The following is a 25,737-nucleotide window of genomic DNA, read 5'->3' as shown; positions in this document are numbered from 1 at the left end:
TGAAAAAGAAAATTTTATTCACTGATAACAAAGCATTCGTAAAAATAAACAAAAACCGAACTAAAACCAAGTTTCCTCAAATTTAGTAAGATTTCTTATAAAATGATAATTCTGACTTCCTTTATTATAGAAAGCTTATCATACATACGAATAACACTTGGCGTAGAAAACTATTTTAGTTCATTCGTAATAAGAAGTATTCAATCCTTTCAAAACTTAAGGAAACACACTTGTTAGAATATAGGAAAATTTCCTACATTTCTTTTATCTACCTGTAATCGATACCTGTCATCGATGTGTTTGCGCGTGGGTTGTTTTTTAGTTGGAATCGCGTTATTATGGTATACGAAGAGATTTTTAAAAAATTATATTGTAAAATAATACAATAAAAAACAAATAAAATATATAAAATATTTGTTATTTTAAATTAGTGAGAAAAATTTTCGTTTTTTGAATATTGGTTTATAAAAAAGAAAACGCCAGCAGAATAACAACCCCTTCATTCGACTTCATTTTGGAATCTTCAATTATGAGGTAATATTCAGTGACGCTAACCTTTTGTGAAAAAATTGGTATAGGATTTTTTGTTGTTTGTGTTTGTAGGTATTGAAATTGTAAAAGGTGGACAAAATTGCTAGGCAGCAACTTATTCGAAGTGAAAGGTACTAGAAGAAGAAAAAAATGTGTTTTAATATTTCAAGGCCAGTCGATGCTGTTGATTCTAAATAAATATATTTAAAACATGTATTTTATTGAAGAAAAAATTGCTTACATAAATACATAAAATTGTATTTAAAAACGAAGGTAAGCAGTTCTAAATTTGAAGTAAAAAGTTTACCACAAATATGTAAGATTTGTCCAAATGAATGAAAAAAGTTCAATAAAATCATTCCATATATGAATTCAACTCAGTTAAATTTTTTCATTCTGTAGTATAGTGGTATATAAATATAGGAAAATGTTAACTAATATATGGAATGCATTCTACCTAATTTCCACGAAAATCACATATTTCAAACAAATAATAAAAATGTCTTTGGCGCTATACGAAGTTCAATTTTCTTCACAATGAGTTCATTTTAACTTAAAGAAGGGGTCACTTTTTTCTGGGTGAATGTGGTATCACAATGGACTGAATAATCTAAGTGAGCCTGATACATCGGGCTGCCACCTAACCTAACCATGTATCTGATTTCGGCAACCATGTATATGTTTGCCGGGAATGTTAAATTTTTGCGACAAAAATGTTAAATGGTCACCGTCCAAAAATAACATTTTGTTCTTTACACATGTTTGGGGTGATCATATTCCTTCTCTGCGTGTATGTACTCTAAAGGGTGATACGGTCAAAATTTGGTCAAGGGAAAACGCGTGTAAATCGGTGAAATCGTTTATTTAAAAAATCAAATTAAATTTCTTTTTCAAGTTCAATTAGTATAAAATATTCAGTTAGGCTTTCGCTTTTCCAAATCCGAATTGCCGGGCCTCACGCTTGACACCTGCCATCAGATTTTGTACAGCCACCTTGTCCACCTTCTTCGCCGCAGAAAGCCAGTTTGCCTTGAACTGCTGCTCGTCCTTTGCAGTCGAATGAAGGGGTTGTTATTTTCTTTAGGTTCCGCCTGACAATAGGTTCCGCTTGACGTAGGGTTCTTGTCCTTGGGAACCACCTGCACGTTGTTGGCGGCGTACCATTCCATGGCCTTTTTACCGTAAAGCCAAGATGCCAAATCCGGCCAAAACAGAACGAACAACCGTGTTTCTTCAGGAAAGGCATCAGACGTTTATTCAAACATCCTTTCACGTAAATTTCTTGGTTGACAGTCCCGGAAGCTATGAAAAGGCTGCTTTTAAAGCCACAGGTACAGATGGCTTGCCAAACCAGATATTTCTTTGCGAACATTGACAGTTTTATGTGCTTGAAAATATCTGCTACCTTTCCCCTTCATTTTGCCGTATAAAACTCCTGTCCCGGAAGCTGCTTGTAGTCGGCTTTGACGTAGGTTTCATCGTCCATTACCACGCAGTCAAACTTCGTCAGCATAGTCGTGTACAGCCTCCGGGATCGCGCTTTGGCCGTCGTATTTTGTTTATCATCGCGATTTGGAGTCACTACCTTCTTGTAAGTCGATAGTCCGGCTCGTTTTTTGGCTCGATGCACGGTTGTAGACGATACACCCAGCTTATTTTCGGCATCTCGGAGAGAGAGGTTAGGGTTTCGCTTGAAACTACCGGCAACTCTCTTTGTCGTCTCAGCGGCATCCGGTTTTCGATTTCCCCCGATCCAGACTTCCTGGCTGTCGACAAACGTTCCCCAAACACTTTAATTACATTTGTAACGGTTGATTTGGCAACTTTTAGCGATTTTGCCAGCTTTGCGTGCGAGTAGCTCGGATTTTCGCGATGCGCGAGCAAAATTTTGATACGCTGCTCTTCTTGCTTGGACGGCATTTTGACAACTGAAGAGTGAATTCCAAAATCAAAATAGGAGCAACATTCTACACACACACCCCTTCAAAATGAGGGGTGTTCAGGTTTTTTAAATGCAAAATTGAAAGAAATACGTCAAGTTTATATTGAGCAAATTTTGACCGTATCACCCTTTAGCATAATTTCTACTGGAAGTCGAGTCCTAATTTGGAAAATAAAGTTGCCGTTAACTCGTTTTTAAAGGACTTTGATAGCATATGAAGAAAAAAAAAACTGAGAAGGCGAAAAATTAAAATTTGCTTCCTAGAAGCAAGTACACAAAACCTAAATTTAAAAGAGAATTGTGTCTTAAAAGTATCCTTACTTGTATTCTCCGCTTCTTTGGCTCGGAATCAATACCAAAATTTTTAAAGTAAAGACAAAATCTTTGGAACCTAGTATGCTTTTTTTTCAGTGTAGTGACCTGTATTTTATTTTTTGTTCAATAAATTGACCGGATGCAATGTTTGCAAAAGTTAAAAGAATAAAATTGTTGTTAACTCTTCCCCCTTTAGATTGATTGTCCACAATCAAAAATAGGGTATCTGAGTAATTTTTGCAATTGGATAATTGTTGGAATCATTTTGACGGGGGTTACATTCTGTGATGGCCATGAAGTGTCTACATTAATGCTAGTGGATATCTGATCTTTCCTATAATTACGTTTCCTTTTTAGACAGATCAATAATATCGCAGAGATCACCAAAATGTTATTTATGACATAATTTAGTCTATTTTCGATATTCAAAAGTTATATGGCCTCTGTATTATTAGCATTCATTTCTCTTATTAATTCCAATGTAAGAGTCTCCTCCACATACGGGTTTCCTACTATGGGTTGCACGATGGCAGGTAATGGATTAGAAAAGGAAATTTCTGAAAATGAGAAAGTTTTACCACCTACTCTCAACGTTTCGTTGTGGAATTTAATAAGGTAAGTACCTTTAAGGTCGTATGATTCTTGGCCCACCAAAATTGTACCGTTAAATTTGTTTAGTAGGAGAGTGCCAGGAATAATTTCTTCTATAGTAGCAATATGGAGATTATTTATCATGGAACAATTTGAGGGTTTACTGCGTATAAGCTTAGGGATACATTCAGAATCACTAATATCTTCTATGTTGTTATCTTTGCATATGGTCAATTCATTGAAGTTTTGGCATTTATTCTTAATACCGAACGTTTTTTTTTATCGCAAATCAGGATTTCGTCAAATTCGATCTTAATGGCAATTTTGTTAGTTTTTACAGGTTTTATTCTTATTTTACTACACTGATAGAAAAAGTTTCGTTATATTAACGAAATGCTTCATTAAAAGTGAGCCAATGAAACAAATTCGTTAATACAATGAAATTTTTCGTTATTATAACGAATTTTCTGTTAATCAATGTAACGTTTCGTACTATTACGGATTATTTCATTGTATAAATGAACATTTTTCGTTATATCAATGAAAAATTTTCGTTGGCTCAATTTTAATGAAATTTTCTTTGTGTGTACATGATTCATTATAGGTTGTAGGAATATTTATAATATAAATTAAAGAGTTAACATTAGAGGCTTTTCTTATCTCGCCGAAATCAAGAGATTCTTCGATGTTTAGATAAGTTATATTTTCTTTGTCAGCTAAGGTTTTGATCATATCCATTTCATATTTGGATAATATGAACGAATTAATGGCCCCTGCCTTTGCCCAATCTATAGCGTATTTTAGGTTTGAAATTTCGGTTTTAATAATTTGTAATTTGTATTTTAATTCGTCTATTAGAGAATTTTTTATTTCTTCATTTTTCACTGATTTAAGTACTTTATTTTTTTGTGAAGTTAATTCATTTAATTTTTCTAACGACATCCTATTGATTATAACCTGTCTATTGTTATTTTGTAATACATTATTTATTTTTTGTTCAATGATTTCAAAATCAGCATGATCTGGGTTACCTGCGACCCATTTCCATGCTGATCCAATAAAATCCAAGGATCTCTTGTTTCTCGGTTTTAAGTTATTAATGTGTATCTGTAGTTGTTCTATCTCATAGGAAAGGAAGGGATAAAGGGAATGGGAAGTGCTCACATTTGAGTAGACGATGGACTGTATATCGTTGACTACCTTTTCATATTTATCAATATCAACAACATGCCCAAGTTTCACCGTGCCAGACTGAATTCTAGCAGATCCAGTATCGATAGCTACCACTCGTGAATTGGTGTAATCTAGTATCCTCACCTCGCTATAAGCAAGAGATGATAGCGCAATGCTAAAAAAGAAAGAATTTTAGAGAGTTATATTCTATTAGTTACGGATATTATTTTTATGAATGATTTTTCCACTATTTGTCAATACAGTGGTATTCCTATTTTTTTTTAACTATTTCCTGTCTATAATTTTTAGAAAGTTTAGTCCCCAATCTTTTATTAACCTTTACGAAGATTGTTTCCCCTACTTTATACTCTTTCGGGGCACTTCTTCCACGATTATGGTAATTCAGATCAGCTATTTGTTTATCCCTAATAGCTTTGACTATCTTCGCTATCTCATTCTCGCGTTGTTTAGGATTACCATGGGACTTTTTACCAAAAAATACATCGGTTGGCTTTCTTCTTAGGGATGAATGAACGGTATTATTGTATTCGAAGATGGATTTGTCCAAAAGTTCAGATAAATTAAGTTGCGTTCCTTCCGACTTAAGGCATCTCATAATTTCGGAGAGGGTTGAGTGAAATCTTTCTATTTGACCGTTTACAGTACTAGCGTAAGGTGGAATCCTGAAAACTTTTACATTGAATTCATTCTCCATCATGAATATTATAGATTTTGAATTGAAAGATTTTTCATTATCCATGACAACGATTTCGGGCATTCCAAAGTTTAGAAGTATTTCTCTAAGTGGTTGTCTAATATCCTCTGTCGCCCTTGATTTCAATATTCTCGCCTGGGCATATTTCGTAAGTTTATCAATTCCCGTCAAGATGGACGTCCTCTCTGTAATGTAAATATCAATGTGAACAATCTGTCCCGGATATTGTGGAATTGGTGTCTCTTGAAGGTTTATGTTATTTGGGTGTCGATCATATTTATTTTCTTTACATATTTTGCATAGTTTGGTCACCCTCTTTATTTTAGCTGTCATCGATGATGTCGTCTATATAGACATATCAGATCTTTCCGATGTGTTCGCGCAATATATCATCCAAGGCCCTTTGAAAAATTGAAGGGGCATTTCTAAGACCGAACGGGAGTCGCGTAAACTCGTACTTCCCGTTATTAACCGAGAATTCGGTTTTCTCCATATCACTTTCTTTAAGAGGGATTTGATGGAATCCAATTTTTAAGTCTATTACAGAAAAAAATTTATTCTGACCCAATTAAGAAAGAACTTCATTAATCTCAGGAATAGGGTATCTGTCGGGGACTGTGACCATATTGAGTTTTCTGTAGTCAATAACTATTCTAAATTTCTTTACCCCTGAAGCATCCATTTTTTTCGGTACGATCCATACAGGTGAGTTGTATGGTGATTTTGAGGATCTAATAATGCCCTGAGTCAATAGTTCTTTTATTTGACGTTCGACTTCATCCTTTAAATGCATGGGATATGGGTAGCATCTGGAGTAAATTATCGGTGTTGGTTCTTATTTCGCCTTTGACTGATGTTGTATACGTAAGCGATTCGTTTGGTTCGGAGAAAGAATAGGATATTTCTGGATTATTTGATTAATTTTGGACTCTTGTTCCTTAGTCATGTGATCAGATCTTATTTGTATGGTGTTAACTGATTGTGAAACCTGTTGTTTTAACCGTATTTTTATGTTGTCTCCTATGGTCATATAATTTTCTGCAGTGTAGATAACTGCTGACAGGCTCTTCAGAGTATCGTTTCCCAGTATCGCATGAAACGATTTTAAAACAGGTAGCAAAAAGAATGTAATATTAATTTGCTTCAACCCGAAGAGATTTAAAAATGTATGGTGGGTTATAGCGGTTTTGCCTCCAACGGATTTTGCGTAGAATTTAACTTTATTTGGATGACTTGATTTTACTAGGGAATTCTGTATATAATTTTTATTAGATCCTGTATCCACCAAGATTCTAAGGATCTCACCAGAGCTCGTCTTAACTTCAAAATATGGCAAAGACGAGCTTTCTAATCTAAAAAATTAATGTCAGCTGTTTCGAGAATATCAGTTGAGCTTTCTTCATCATATCGACTATCCACATATTCGACATATTCTGGAAAATCTTGGAGATTATTTTCCATACCATAAGTAGTATAATTCATCCTCGTTAGTGTGAACTTGACCGTTTATTTCCTGGTCAGTAGTTTCTATGTGGAAATTTCGTTGGAATTTTTGGGGTTGTTGGTATGTTTGTTCTGGTGGTCTTTTCCCTGTGAAATCATTATTTTGTTTTGGCCTATCTGGTATCGCTGAATTCGGGTCGGGAATTGTCGGTTCCGATTGAAGTATTGTAAGGGTTGGGAATTGTTGTTCAAGTATTGGGGTTGATGCTGTTGGTAAATGTTTTGAGTTCTAAGGGATACAGGTGTTACTTGAGGAAATGCATCATGAGTTCTGTGGGAGACTTGGGGTCTAAAATTCTGATTGGTTCTTGGGTGTTGCGGAGGTTTGGTATTTTTACCATAAGCGTGTTCTGTACGGAAGTTTTGGTTTTGCATTTTTAGACACAGATGGAGTGCACAACAATTTTGCAGGGTCGCCTTTTAGCCCGCGAATGAAAGTATCCAAAGCTTTATCTCTATAAGTTTGGATTAGAATATCCATGGCTTCTTTACCGATAGTCATGCACGAAATATTGTTTATTATCAGAGAAAGGTGGATGTAAACGTCCTGATAGAAATCTTGAACCGTGTTATTACCCTGAATAAGAGTGGTCATTTGGTACTCTAAAGTACCAAGATCACGTTTATCAGCATAACGCAATGCTAGACAGCGCGAAATAGATTCCCAGTTCAAGGGAGTATTGTAAGATTCGAGAGCAGCATCGGCCGCCCCAATTATTTTATTTCTAATAACATTCAGGATTGCAAAATATTTCGGAGTACCTCACGTTGATTCGTACAGGCTTAAAACCCGTTCCACACTCTTCTTCCAAGAGCTAAATTCTGTGTGATTGCCGGAGAATTCCCTCAGACAGCGAACTATATCGGGAACCTTGTCTAAATCCGTAAGGTTCTCTCTATATCGTTCGTCTATGCCCTGATCTATCCCTGAAATATCCGCATTGGGATTTAACATATTCTCTACTACATTTCTGCATTGTTCCCTACAAATTCTAGTTACTACATTAATGATGTCTATTTCAGATTGAGCATTATGATTGATAGGTGGGATGGGTGGGATGTTAGGATTGTTGGGTTGATTGTTGGGAGGAGTTAATATTGGAGGGCGGATTAGATTATTTGGATTAGACATTTTATCAAGATATTTATAGTTTAGTGAGGAATTTGAAAATAGGATTCGTTTTACAAATTCGTGTTTGAATTCAAAGGTCAAGGTTATAATATTTTGTAAAAAAAATTTTATAAATTTTTTTCTTTTTATTATTATTAATGATTTTTAAGATTCTAGTATAATTAATCATATGAAGAAAAAAAACAAATACTTATAATATCTTAGAATAAAGTAACTAAGAACTCACAACCAAATTATAGCTGATTTCATCTTTTTAGGGGTAGGTCTTCTTTTATGTAGATTTTGCTTCTTTAATCGTTGTGCGTTTTCAATCTGTTTGCTGGTGACACAGTTTCCTTTTGTTGCTTGACAGGTATTGTTATAAGTTTGTAGTTTCCGTGATTATAGAACCGTTTGTTTTGTATTTTAAGCAGTTTTATTCAATTGTATGTTTAGGCAATGTATTTCTATTTTTCAATATTTGTGTCTTTGTTAAATTACCAGTTCACTATTATTATTATTATTATTATTATTATTATTATTATTATTATTATTATTATTATTATTATTATTATTATTATTATTATTATTATTATTATTATTATTATTATTATTATTATTATTATTATTATTATTATTATTATTATTATTATTATTATTATTATTATTATTATTATTATTATTATTATTATTATTATTATTATTATTATTATTATTATTATTATTATTATTATTATTATTATTATTATTATTATTATTATTATTATTATTATTATTATTATTATTATTATTATTATTATTATTATTATTATTATTATTATTATTATTATTATTATTATTATTATTATTATTATTATTATTATTATTATTATTATTATTATTATTATTATTATTATTATTATTATTATTATTATTATTATTATTATTATTATTATTATTATTATTATTATTATTATTATTATTATTATTATTATTATTATTATTATTATTATTATTATTATTATTATTATTATTATTATTATTATTATTATTATTATTATTATTATTATTATTATTATTATTATTATTATTATTATTATTATTATTATTATTATTATTATTATTATTATTATTATTATTATTATTATTATTATTATTATTATTATTATTATTATTATTATTATTATTATTATTATTATTATTATTATTATTATTATTATTATTATTATTATTATTATTATTATTATTATTATTATTATTATTATTATTATTATTATTATTATTATTATTATTATTATTATTATTATTATTATTATTATTATTATTATTATTATTATTATTATTATTATTATTATTATTATTATTATTATTATTATTATTATTATTATTATTATTATTATTATTATTATTATTATTATTATTATTATTATTATTATTATTATTATTATTATTATTATTATTATTATTATTATTATTATTATTATTATTATTATTATTATTATTATTATTATTATTATTATTATTATTATTATTATTATTATTATTATTATTATTATTATTATTATTATTATTATTATTATTATTATTATTATTATTATTATTATTATTATTATTATTATTATTATTATTATTATTATTATTATTATTATTATTATTATTATTATTATTATTATTATTATTATTATTATTATTATTATTATTATTATTATTATTATTATTATTATTATTATTATTATTATTATTATTATTATTATTATTATTATTATTATTATTATTATTATTATTATTATTATTATTATTATTATTATTATTATTATTATTATTATTATTATTATTATTATTATTATTATTATTATTATTATTATTATTATTATTATTATTATTATTATTATTATTATTATTATTATTATTATTATTATTATTATTATTATTATTATTATTATTATTATTATTATTATTATTATTATTATTATTATTATTATTATTATTATTATTATTATTATTATTATTATTATTATTATTATTATTATTATTATTATTATTATTATTATTATTATTATTATTATTATTATTATTATTATTATTATTATTATTATTATTATTATTATTATTATTATTATTATTATTATTATTATTATTATTATTATTATTATTATTATTATTATTATTATTATTATTATTATTATTATTATTATTATTATTATTATTATTATTATTATTATTATTATTATTATTATTATTATTATTATTATTATTATTATTATTATTATTATTATTATTATTATTATTATTATTATTATTATTATTATTATTATTATTATTATTATTATTATTATTATTATTATTATTATTATTATTATTATTATTATTATTATTATTATTATTATTATTATTATTATTATTATTATTATTATTATTATTATTATTATTATTATTATTATTATTATTATTATTATTATTATTATTATTATTATTATTATTATTATTATTATTATTATTATTATTATTATTATTATTATTATTATTATTATTATTATTATTATTATTATTATTATTATTATTATTATTATTATTATTATTATTATTATTATTATTATTATTATTATTATTATTATTATTATTATTATTATTATTATTATTATTATTATTATTATTATTATTATTATTATTATTATTATTATTATTATTATTATTATTATTATTATTATTATTATTATTATTATTATTATTATTATTATTATTATTATTATTATTATTATTATTATTATTATTATTATTATTATTATTATTATTATTATTATTATTATTATTATTATTATTATTATTATTATATTATTATTATTATTATTATTATTATTATTATTATTATTATTATTATTATTATTATTATTATTATTATTATTATTATTATTATTATTATTATTATTATTATTATTATTATTATTATTATTATTATTATTATTATTATTATTATTATTATTATTATTATTATTATTATTATTATTATTATTATTATTATTATTATTATTATTATTATTATTATTATTATTATTATTATTATTATTATTATTATTATTATTATTATTATTATTATTATTATTATTATTATTATTATTATTATTATTATTATTATTATTATTATTATTATTATTATTATTATTATTATTATTATTATTATTATTATTATTATTATTATTATTATTATTATTATTATTATTATTATTATTATTATTATTATTATTATTATTATTATTATTATTATTATTATTATTATTATTATTATTATTATTATTATTATTATTATTATTATTATTATTATTATTATTATTATTATTATTATTATTATTATTATTATTATTATTATTATTATTATTATTATTATTATTATTATTATTATTATTATTATTATTATTATTATTATTATTATTATTATTATTATTATTATTATTATTATTATTATTATTATTATTATTATTATTATTATTATTATTATTATTATTATTATTATTATTATTATTATTATTATTATTATTATTATTATTATTATTATTATTATTATTATTATTATTATTATTATTATTATTATTATTATTATTATTATTATTATTATTATTATTATTATTATTATTATTATTATTATTATTATTATTATTATTATTATTATTATTATTATTATTATTATTATTATTATTATTATTATTATTATTATTATTATTATTATTATTATTATTATTATTATTATTATTATTATTATTATTATTATTATTATTATTATTATTATTATTATTATTATTATTATTATTATTATTATTATTATTATTATTATTATTATTATTATTATTATTATTATTATTATTATTATTATTATTATTATTATTATTATTATTATTATTATTATTTATTATTATTATTATTATATTATTATTATTATTATTATTATTATTATTATTATTATTATTATTATTATTATTATTATTATTATTATTATTATTATTATTATTATTATTATTATTATTATTATTATTATTATTATTATTATTATTATTATTATTATTATTTATTATTATTATTATTATTATTATTATTATTATTATTATTATTATTATTATTATTATTATTATTATTATTATTATTATTATTATTATATTATTATTATTATTATTATTATTATTATTATTATTATTATTATTATTATTATTATTATTATTATTATTATTATTATTATTATTATTATTATTATTATTATTATTATTATTATTATTATTATTATTATTTATTATTATTATTATTATTATTATTATTATTATTATTATTATTATTATTATTATTATTATTATTATTATTATTATTATTATTATTATTATTATTATTATTATTATTATTATTATTATTATTATTATTATTATTATTATTATTATTATTATTATTATTATTATTATTATTATTATTATTATTATTATTATTATTATTATTATTATTATTATTATTATTATTATTATTATTATTATTATTATTATTATTATTATTATTATTATTATATTATTATTATATTATTATTATTATTATTATTATTATTATTATTATTATTATTATTATTTATTATTATTATTATTATTATTATTATTATTATTATTATTATTATTATTATTATTATTATTATTATTATTATTATTATTATTATTATTATTATTATTATTATTATTATTATTATTATTATTATTATTATTATTATTATTATTATTATTATTATTATTATTATTATTATTATTATTATTATTATTATTATTATTATTATTATTATTATTATTATTATTATTATTATTATTTATTATTATTATTATTATTATTATTATTATTATTATTATTATTATTATTATTATTATTATTATTATTATTATTATTATTATTATTATTATTTTATTATTATTATTATTATTATTATTATTATTATTATTATTATTATTATTATTATTATTATTATTATTATTATTATTATTATTATTATTATTATTATTATTATTATTATTATTATTATTATTATTATTATTATTATTATATTATTATTATTATTATTATTATTATTATTATTATTATTATTATTATTATTATTATTATTATTATTATTATTATTATTATTATTATTATTATTATTATTATTATTATTATTATTATTATTATTATTATTATTATTATTATTATTATTATTATTATTATTATTATTATTATTATTATTATTATTATTATTATTATTATTATTATTATTATTATTATTATTTATTATTATTATTATTATTATTATTATTATTATTATTATTATTATTATTATTATTATTATTATTATTATTATTATTATTATTATTATTATTATTATTATATTATTATTATTATTATTATTATTATTATTATTATTATTATTATTATTATTATTATTATTATTATTATTATTATTATTATTATTATTATTATTATTATTATTATTATTATTATTATTATTATTATTATTATTATTATTATTATTATTATTATTATTATTATTATTATTATTATTATTATTATTATTATTAGTATTATTATTATATTATTATTATTATTATTATTATTATTATTATTATTATTATTATTATTATTATTATTATTATTATTATTATTATTATTATTATTATTATTATTATTATTATTATTATTATTATTATTATTATTATTATTATTATATTATTATTATTATTATTATTATTATTATTATTATTATTATTATTATTATTATTATTATTATTATTATTATTATTATTATTATTATTATTATTATTATTATTATTATTATTATTATTATTATTATTATTATTATTATTATTATTATTATTATTATTATTATTATTATTATTATTATTATTATTATTATTATTATTATTATTATTATTATTATTATTATTATTATTATTATTATTATTATTATTATTATTATTATTATTATTATTATTATTATTATTATTATTATTATTATTATTATTATTATTATTATTATTATTATTATTATTATTATTATTATTATTATTATTATTATTATTATTATTATTATTATTATTATTATTATTATTATTATTATTATTATTATTATTATTATTATTATTATTATTATTATTATTATTATTATTATTTATTATTATTATTATTATTATTATTATTATTATTATTATTATTATTATTATTATTATTATTATTATTATTATTATTATTATTATTATTATTATTATTATTATTATTATTATTATTATTATTATTATTATTATTATTATTATTTTATTATTATTATTATTATTATTATTATTATTATTATTATTATTATTATTATTATTATTATTATTATTATTATTATTATTATTATTATTATTATTATATTATTATTATTATTATTATTATTATTATTATTATTATTATTATTATTATTATTATTATTATTATTATTATTATTATTATTATTATTATTATTATTATTATTATTATTATTATATTATTATTATTATTATTATTATTATTATTATTATTATTATTATTATTATTATTATTATTATTATTATTATTATTATTATTATTATTATTATTATTATTATTATTATTATTATTATTATTATTATTATTATTATTATTTTATTATTATTATTATTATTATTATTATTATTATTATTATTATTATTATTATTATTATTATTATTATTATTATTATTATTATTATTATTATTATTATTATTATTATTATTATTATTATTATTATTATTATTATTATTATTATTATTATTATTATTATTATTATTATTATTATTATTATTATTATTATTATTATTATTATTATTATTATTTTATTATTATTATTATTATTATTATTATTATTATTATTATTATTATTATTATTATTATTATTATTATTATTATTATTATTATTATTATTATTATTATATTATTATTATTATTATTATTATTATTATTATTATTATTATTATTATTATTATTATTATATTATTATTATTATTATTATTATTATTAGTATTATTATTATTATTATTATTATTATTATTATTATTATTATTATTATTATTATTATTATTATTATTATTATTATTATTATTATTATTATTATTATTATTATTATTATTATTATTATTATTATTATTATTATTATTATTATTATTATTATTATTATTATTATTATTATTATTTATTATTATTATTATTATTATTATTATTATTATTATTATTATTATTATTTTATTATTATTATTATTATTATTATTATTATTATTATTATTATTATTATTATTATTATTATTATTATTATTATTATTATTATTATTATTATTATTATTATTATTATTATTATTATTATTATTATTATTATTATATTATTATTATTATTATTATTATTATTATTATTATTATTATTATTATTATTATTATTATTATTATTATTATTATTATTATTATTATTATTATTATTATTATTATTATTATTATTATTATTATTATTATTATTATTATTATTATTATTATTATTATTATTATTATTATTATTATTATTATATTATTATTATTATTATATTATTATTTTATTATTATTATTATTATTATTATTATTATTATTATTATTATTATTATTATTATTATTATTATTATTATTATTATTATTATTATTATTTATTATTATTATTATTATTATTATTATTATTATTATTATTATTATTATTATTATATTATTATTATTATTATTATTATTATTATTATTATTATTATTATTATTATTATTATTATTATTATTATTATTATTATTATTATTATTATTATTATTATTATTATTATTATTATTATTATTATTATTATTATTATTATTATTATTATTATTATTATTATTATTATTATTATTATTATTATTATTATTATTATTATTATTATTATTATTATTATTATTATTATTATTATTATTATTATTATTATTATTATTATTATTATTATTATTATATTATTATTATTATTATTTATTATTATTATTATTATTATTATTATTATTATTATTATTATTATTATTATTATTATTATTATTATTATTATTATTATTATTATTATTATTATTATTATTATTATTATTATTATTATTATTATTATTATTATTATTATTATTATTATTATTATTATTATTATTATTATTATTATTATTATTATTATTATATTATTATTATTATTATTATTATTATTATTATTATTATTATTATTATTATTATATTATTATTATTATTATTATTATTATTATTATTATTATTATTATTATTATTATTATTATTATTATTATTATTATTATTATTATTATTATTATTATTATTATTATTATTATTATTATTATTATTATTATTATTATTATTATTATTATTATTATTATTATTATTATTATTATTATTATTATTATTATTATTATTATTATTATTATTATATTATTATTATTATTATTATTATTATTATTATTATTATTATTATTATTATTATTATTATTATTATTATTATTATTATTATTATTATTATTATTATTATTATTATTATTATTATTATTATTATTATTATTATTATTATTATTATTATTATTATTATTATTATTATTATTATTATTATTATTATTATTATTATTATTATTATTATTATTATTATTATTATTATTATTATTATTATTATTATTATTATTATTATTATTATTATTATTATTATTATTATTATTATTATTATTATTATTATTATTATTATTATTATTATTATTATTATTATTATTATTATTATTATTATTATTATTATTATTATTATTATTATTATTATTATTATTATTATTATTATTATTATTATTATTATTATTATTATTATTATTATTATTATTATTATTATTATTATTATTATTATTATTATTATTATTATTATTATTATTATTATTATTATTATTATTATTATTATTATTATTATTATTATTATTATTATTATTATTATTATTATTATTATTATTATTATTATTATTATTATTATTATATTATTATTATTATTATTATTATTATTATTATTATTATTATTATTATTATTATTATTATTATTATATTATTATTATTATTATTATTATTATTATTATTATTATTATTATTATTATTATTATTATTATTATTATTATTATTATTATTATTATTATTATTATTATTATTATTATTATTATTATTATTATTATTATTATTATTATTATTATTATTATTATTATTATTATTATTATTATTATTATTATTATTATTATTATTATTATTATATTATTATTATTATTATTATTATTATTATTATTATTATTATTATTATTATTATTATTATTATTATTATTATTATTATTATTATTATTATTATTATTATTATTATATTATTATTATTATTATTATTATTATTATTATTATTATTATTATTATTATTATTATATTATTATTATTATTATTATTATTATTATTATTATTATTATTATTATTATTATTATTATTATTATTATTATTATTATTATTATTATTATTATTATTATTATTATATTATTATTATTATTATTATTATTATTATATTATTATTATTATTATTATTATTATTATTATTATTATTATTATTATTATTATTATTATTATTATTATTATTATTATTATTATTATTATTATTATTATTATTATTATTATTATTATTATTATTATTATTATTATTATTATTATTATTATTATTATTATTATTATTATTATTATTATTATTATTATTATTATTATTATTATTATTATTATTATTATTATTATTATTATTATTATTATTATTATTATTATTATTATTATTATTATTATTATTATTATTATTATTATTATTATTATTATTATTATTATTATTATTATTATTATTATTATTATTATTATTATTATTATTATTATTATTATTATTATTATTATTATTATTATTATTATTATTATTATTATTATTATTATTATTATTATTATTATTATTATTATTATTATTATTATTATTATTATTATTATTATTATTATTATTATTATTATTATTATTATTATTATTATTATTATTATTATTATTATTATTATTATTATTATTATTATTATTATTATTATTATTATTATTATTATTATTATTATTATTATTATTATTATTATTATTATTATTATTATTATTATTATTATTATTATTATTATTATTATTATTATTATTATTATTATTATTATTATTATTTTTTTTTTTCGGTGGTTCACTGCTTTAGTGTCCTTTTGTTTTCATTTTGGTATTAACGGTTCACTTCCCTTTTTTACTATTTTAATGTTTAGTTTAAGAATTTGTTCAAATGATACACTTCTTGAGTGTCTTTAAATGTTTTTGTTTTTTATTTTAAAGTTTTCCACTACTTTAGTGGTATTTTTACTTAAAAATGATACACTTCTTGAGTGTCTTTAAATGTTTTGTTTTTTATTTTAAAGTTTTTTTCACTACTTTAGTGGTATTTTTACTTAAAATGATACACCTATTGAGTGTCTTTAAATTTTTTTTTTTTTTATTTTAAAGTTTTTTCACTATTTTAGTGGTATTTTTACTTAAAATGATACACTTCTTGAGTGTCTTTAAATATTTTGTTGGGCGCCAGTTAGTTTTATAATTGAAACTACTATTTCGAGTGCTTGACTACGACTAAACTTTATTAATGATATTGAGCTTATAAATTAACAATTATGCTTACGCTAACATTTCCTTTTAAATTCTAGTTGACAATAATAAAACATGAGCTTGTAAATTAGCAATTGTACTACGCTAACAAAAATGCCAATAAGTGGGAATGGTTTACGTTGCAATATGAGTAGTGACCTATTTAAATGTCTTTTAACTTTTGTTCAATAAATTGACCGGATGCAATGTTTGCAAAAGTTAAAAGAATAAAATTGTTGTTAACTTATATATCCCTATATAAACCGACCCCCAGATTTGGAGACTCCGTATCTTAGAGGAGCAAAGTTCATGCGATTCAGCTGAAATTTGTACTGGCCATTCTCCAACACAATTTTCGCTGCGGCGGCGGCTTCACGGTTGCGCCGATATAAATTTTTCAACTATGCCAATCGCTATTAGATTAATTGTACAACCAATCCAGCAAAGGCAATTTTATTTTATTCATCTCTACTGTTACTGTTTTTGCTGTTACTGTTTTGGCTTCAATCTCTGATCGCCGCTTACAACCATGCCAAAATTAGTCCATATCGGTCTATAGGTATATATAGCCCCCAGCTAAAACGATCCACAAATTTTACCTCTTGATAAGAAAAGTTCATTTGATCTTACTAAAATTTGGTACTAATCACACAAAAATTAATCCATACACAGAAAAAAAACTGATGCTTAATGAACTAGTATTTATTGCAAAAAAAATTATTTTTAAAATTTTTTAAGAAATTTTCCCCAGCCCAACGATTTGCTATTTATTCCAAGTATGTCCCAAAAATTTTATGAACTAAATGGCAGTAAAATTTCAATGACATATAAATTAGTTCAATTCTAAGTAAAACAGAAAAAGTTTTTCGTACACTTCTCAAAAATAGTGAGAATGAACTACAGCGTTGTTAAAATGGGAATGATGTGGCGCTTAAGATTTTTTCTTTATTTTTAGTTAATTTTTTCTTTTTGAGAAAGATGCATTTCGTAAATGGTAATTAAAAATTCAAAAAAGTCGGAAAATTTTCGTCAATTTAAAGAATCTCAAAATTTCGAATACAATTTAGTTCAATTTTCTCACGATATAGTTCATTTTTCCCATAATGTAGTTTACTTTTTTCTGTGTATTTGTATTTTTCACAATTTAGCCCCCATATTTCACTTCCGGCTCTCTACTTACCGCGCAAAAATGCACATCTGTTCAAATAATTACGTGCCGACTCCCCTGTACATACCGGTCAAGAACTGAATTTTATAAGTATTTAATCTCCTTTTTTCATCTAATATATACCCCGTATACCCCGACTAAATTACAAGTTAGAAGACGTTATTAAGAATTTTATGATACCTTACCTTACAGTCTTTAGTAGAAGTTTCTAGGCAATCCATGGTGGAGGGTACATAAGATTCGGTCTGGCTGATCTGTATTTGCACATTTTGTGAAGGCCCGACGTGAATATTGAATGATTACTTACTGTTGAAATTAATCAAAATAGAGGATATAACAATAGTTGAAGTTTGCTCGTACGAAAATTTAACTAACTTGTACTCGACATTTTGCGATTTTCACTAAGCGTTTTTAAAAACCACGAAAATGTAATGCCCTGTTGAACTTTTTAACTGCAGTTAACGAAATTACACCCTCTCATAGAAGAAAAAATGAAGTAAAAGTTAGGAAGAAATTCATTGGCGCCAAATCATGACCATTTTAACCATACAGTAGTTCATTCTTAGTATTTTTGGAAATCGCACGAAAATTTTCGTTTGGTTTAGTTCGTATTGAACTTATGTGTACGGTCATTTAACTTTATACCCACACTAAAAAAAGTTTGCTTTGATCCAAAGATTTTGACATTCCCTTAAGGAATTTCGTATTCATTCCGAGCAGTGCTGCCGCTACTACTTCAATCGAAGTATTTTGCTTCATATTCTAAAAATTTACTTCGTCACTCCTTCTTCCAAAAATCTGCTTCACTTTTTGTTCTGCTTCAAATTTTTAAAATTGTCCCCATATTACCTAATTGTTTTTCCTATTCCTTTAATTACGATGAACATAGCGGTTTTAATCGTTGAATTATCAACCGATGTGGACCAATTTTTGCATAGTTGTTAGAGACCATATACTTACACCATTTACCAAATTTCAGCTGGATCGGATGAAATTTTCTTCTCTTAGCCAAATTTGGTGATCCGTTTATATGGGGGCTATACGTAAAAGTGGACCGATATGGCCCATTTGCAATACCATCCGACCTACATCAATAACAACTACTTGTGCCAAGTTTCAAGTCGATAGCTTCTTTCGTTCGGAAGTTAGCGTGATTTCAACAGACGGACTGACATCTCAGATCGACTCAGAATTTCACCACGACCCAGAATATATATACTTTATGGGGTCTTAGAGCAATATTTCGATGTGTTACAAACGGAATAACAAAGTTAATATACCCCCATCCTATGGTGGAGGGTATAATAAAATGATTTCTATTGTTTTGTTTTCAAAAATGTATGCTACTTCAATTTTATTCAATCTACTCCACTTTTTTCCAAAATCTAATTCACTCAATTTTTCACTAGCGGCAGCACTCATTCCGAGTCATAGATGCGGCTTCTTTTAAATAATGAAATTTTTAGCGACCAACACCCTCAAAAAAAATCGGTTCTGTAACATATACCCCAAACACAGTTTGGTTCAAGCATATATTTAATGAAATTTGTTTGTGTGGATACATTTTTAAGGGGCCAATTGGTTACTTCCATTATTTTACTTGCAGCATACTCTCTAGGTCTCTCTTTCTAAACACATATATGTTTATAGGCTATTTCCAAATTAATATATGTTTGCATCTAAGCATATTATATTTACAAACATTTTATGTCCCAAACATAATATGTTCTAACACATTAACATATATGTCCGAAACATATTATGCTAGTTTATGAACATTATATGCTTGCACTTAAAAATATTGTGTTAAAAAATTTGTTTTCCAAACATTTAATTTTTACACCCAAATATGAAAAACAGTCTTTTTTGTCCGTGTATCTGGCAATAAAAGTAAAATTAGGATAAAGATCTCATTTATCAAATTATCATAATAATAAAGGTTCTCACGTACAAACAAATGCCAGTTGAAAAATCCAAATTATAACGGATACCTCAAAATAAAAAATGTTTTCTTAATTTCAAAAATAAATGTAAACCAAAGACGCTAAATCCTCAAAATAGGTATAGAGTTTGAATATTTCAGTTAATTTAAGGACAATTTCTTTAAATCAAAAATGTGTTTCTTTTCTTTAAGGAAAATTAGCCTTATTTCAAAGACATGGGACTTTAACGGAGGGACGCAAATTTACAAAATTTAATAAAAAAAAAATTTGAAGCATAGATTATAAACTTTATTTTAATTAAAATTTCGTTATTTTAAAGAAATATGTCCTTAATATTTTCAGTGCACTTACACACAAAAAAATTTCACGAAAATTTTTCCAATTAAAATTTTAATTGAGTTTTAAAAAATATTCAATTAAAAATTTAATTGATTCAACAAATTTTTTTATTGAAACAAAAATCAATCACAAAAATAATAGTATCAATTAATTTTTTAATTGGATCAATTAACCTTTTAATTGACCTTCAATTAATTTTTTAATTGATACTATCATTTCTGTGATTGAAGACATTTCAATTAAAAATTAATTGGATCAATTAATTTCGTGATTGAATCAGAAATTTTTTTTTGTGTGTATAGTTCATAAAATATTTGAGACATACTTAAAAAAAGGAAAATTTCATTGGGATGTTGGAAATTTCACACAAAAATAATAAAATTTAACTACAAACAAATGAATTTTCTGAAATAAACATAAATTAAATTTACACTCAAAAAAAGTTTACTTTGATCCAAAGATTTTGATCTTTCTTTAAGGATTTTGGTATTGATTCCGAGCCAAAGAGGCTTCTTTAAAATAAAGACATATTTTACGGACCTCCCTGGCTTTAAATCTAGGATCGATAAAATTAAAATTGGATACAGATTATTATTAAGAAATATTTGAGACATACTTCAAAAAAAGGAAAATTTCATTGGGCAGTTGGAAATTTCACACAAAACTAAACATAAATTAAATTTACACTAAAAAAAAAGTTAACTTGGATCCAAAGATTTTGACCTTTCTTTGAGGATTTTGGTATTGATTCCGAGCCAAAGAGGCTTCTTTAAAATAAAGACATGTTTTACGAACCCCCTGGCTTTAAATCTAGGATCGATAAAATTAAAATTGGATACAGATTTCATTCATCGAATTTTTATTCTCTGTTTGCGATATATTAATAAAGGTATTCATGTACAAACAAATTCCAATTTCAAAATCCAAATTATGCCAAGTACTTGAAAGTAAAAACTGTTTTCTTAATGCAAAAAAAAAAACTTTAAACCAAAGATGCAAATCCTTAAAATAAGTCTTAGTCTATATTTGAAGCGTTTTTATCTTTAAATTTAAAAATTCAATATGTCAGTTGAGTAAAAGATTAATTTAAATTAAAAATGTTTTTCTTTATTTTAAGGAACATTTGCCTTACTTCAAAGATGTACAACTTCAACAGGGGGATGGGAAATTTTAAGATTTGTGCCCTAAATTTAATGAAAAAAATTTTGAAGCAAGGATTATAAACTTTCTTTTAATTAAAATGTCATTATTTTAAAGAATTTTGTCCTTAGCATTGCGTAAATTTCGAGTCCTAAAATTTAAGTTGCATAATCTTCCATATTATGTCAATATTTTTTTCAGTGTAGGGTTAGTTTAACTAAAGGAAGGAATTAGATACAACATAATTAGATATATGGAAAATTTTAAGATTTGTGTCCTAAATTTAATGAAAAAAATTTTGAAGCAAGGATTATAAACTTTCTTTTAATTAAAACTACAGGTGTCGCTGCTAATAATAAAGGCGCCTAAAGGCTGTTATAAAACCACATATATAGCAATCATGATTGAACAAAACCAAGGAGACGTCACTCAGATGGATTTGGTTGAAGATAATGACAATGTTATACGTAACTCTAATGCACCCAAACGTGATAGAGAAAGTTTTTTATTACGTACTTACGGTAATCTTTCCAAAACACCCAGATCATCAGATTCTCCTTTCCGAGTTATGCAGATTCTTGATGAACGTTTTTCAAAACTAAGTGACCGTTTAATTGATCAATTTAAAAATATGTTAAGAGAAACCGAGAGCCGCATTTTAAATGAACTCGACAGAAGACTGTGTGACGTCATTACAGATCTTAAAGAGTTCGACAAAAGATTGTGTGATGTCAAAACAGACGTTAAAGAGCTTAATGATCGTGTTCTTCATTTGGAAAAAGGCTCAGAAGAAATCACAGTATTAAAAGCCGATATTAAGGACCTTAGAATGCAACTACTCACACAAGAAAATGCACATGTCGCCTCGGAAATACGCATTAATGGAATATAAATTGTTTATGCGGTTTCTTTTCTCAAATGGCGTTCGGTTTACGCCGTTTCATCATAAAAATCATACAATCATAAACTTATAGATAATGTCCATGCTCTTCTTAACTGGGAGAAAACATTATAACACACACGCCCATAACGAATTAATGGTTATAACGAATAATATTTGTAGTCCTTTTAATTCACGATAATATGGAAACCTTACCCAGTTCCCAACCCTTATTATTTTATTAATATGTCCCAAAGATTTGATACTGATTTGCTTGAACCGAAAAAAAGCTTTCAGCGCCAAATATATATTTTTTGCACTGAATCAAAAGAAACCACACACTTTTTGTCTTTTCTTTATTTCTTTGTTTGCTCGACTGAGGTGATTAAAATGTTGCAATTTCTGATTTGAAGATACTCACCTTCGCTTTCTTTACCCATACATCCTTGGGAATCAGCATTGCAGGAAGGTGTGACTTCAGCAAGCGAGGCGATCCCAAAGCATTAGCTGCATCAATCGTATCATGAGGCACGTTGGGCACTACTCCATTAAATCTAAAATTATATGTTTTTAAAAAGTGTTAGATCCATATATAGCATTTTCACTTCAAATGAAAACTTTTTCAAATCAAATGAAACCTTTTTCATTTCAAATTAAACTTTTTGCAAATCAAATGAATCTTTTAAATCAAACGAATTCTTTCTAATAAATGAATTTATAATTATCCCACAAAATTATTAACGAATAATCTAAAAATATACTTTTTTTAATAATTATTTCGTTGAAGAATTACAGTGCCGCACATAAGTATCTGAGTATAGAGTATCTGTGAAAAAATGTGCCTACCAAAAATATTTATTTTAAGCTCCATAAAATATATACCGATCGACTCGGAACCACCTCCTGAGTTGGTTTAGCCATTGGTGCCCGTCCGCCTAACCATGTATTTATTGTTCGAAGTATTCAGGCCACTATTATTAATCGATTTTGATGAAATTTGGTACAGTGTTGATGGAATAATGGGGGAATATAGGTACAAATAAAATAAAAAATTAGTCCATTAATTGTCTAGACTGCTTGATGCTGCTTTCAAACACAAAGGAATGCCCAAAAAGTACTAAAGGTACCAAAAACCAATTTAGAACTATCTGTGCCTTTTTTAATTTTTTATAATTTAAATATTGAAAGTACAAAAATTTTTCTAAAATAAAAAATGATCTAGATTCTTAATGCAGTTATAATCCAAACAAAAATATTTTTCAATTTAAAATAGCTTCATATCACTTTTAACATGTGGTTTTTAATCAAATTTATTTGGTGTGCCAATAATTATGTGCGTCACTGTATATGTTAATTTCTAACGTGTACACTCAACCACTGCTAAAATTATTTCGCATCTAAGTTTTTTTTTTGGGAAAGCAATGCGATTCGTTGTGTTATTTCTCAGAGTAATGAGAAATTACAAACGATATTTTCAGGAAGTGAAACCAATCCGCACAGAAAAAAGTGTCTCGTAAATTTAAGAAGATTTTTACAATAATTTATTATAAGAATTTTCCAGAATTTTAATTCATTTTTCGTATCTTCAACGAAAATTAACTACTCGAAAGGAAATTTTACAAATTCTAAGTAGCAATCGTTTAGTTCATGGCAAAATACTATGAAAATTT

General features: G+C 20.1%; 1 protein-coding gene across 1 annotated transcript in view; it reads right to left on the bottom strand.

The window, feature by feature from the left end:
- The window catches only part of St1 (Sulfotransferase 1), a 124,958-nt gene that overhangs the window by 9,485 nt on the left and 89,736 nt on the right, over positions 1–25,737 (bottom strand). Inside the window, exon 3 of the mRNA XM_075310631.1 lies at positions 24,489–24,621. Coding sequence (XP_075166746.1) covers positions 24,489–24,621 — 133 coding nt within the window. The remainder of the gene's footprint in view (positions 1–24,488; positions 24,622–25,737) is intronic.

This window comes from Haematobia irritans, chromosome 5 (assembly GCF_050003625.1).
Source record: "Haematobia irritans isolate KBUSLIRL chromosome 5, ASM5000362v1, whole genome shotgun sequence".
NCBI classification, from domain to species: domain Eukaryota; kingdom Metazoa; phylum Arthropoda; class Insecta; order Diptera; family Muscidae; genus Haematobia; species Haematobia irritans.
This window is presented reverse-complemented; position numbering and strand designations above follow the sequence as displayed.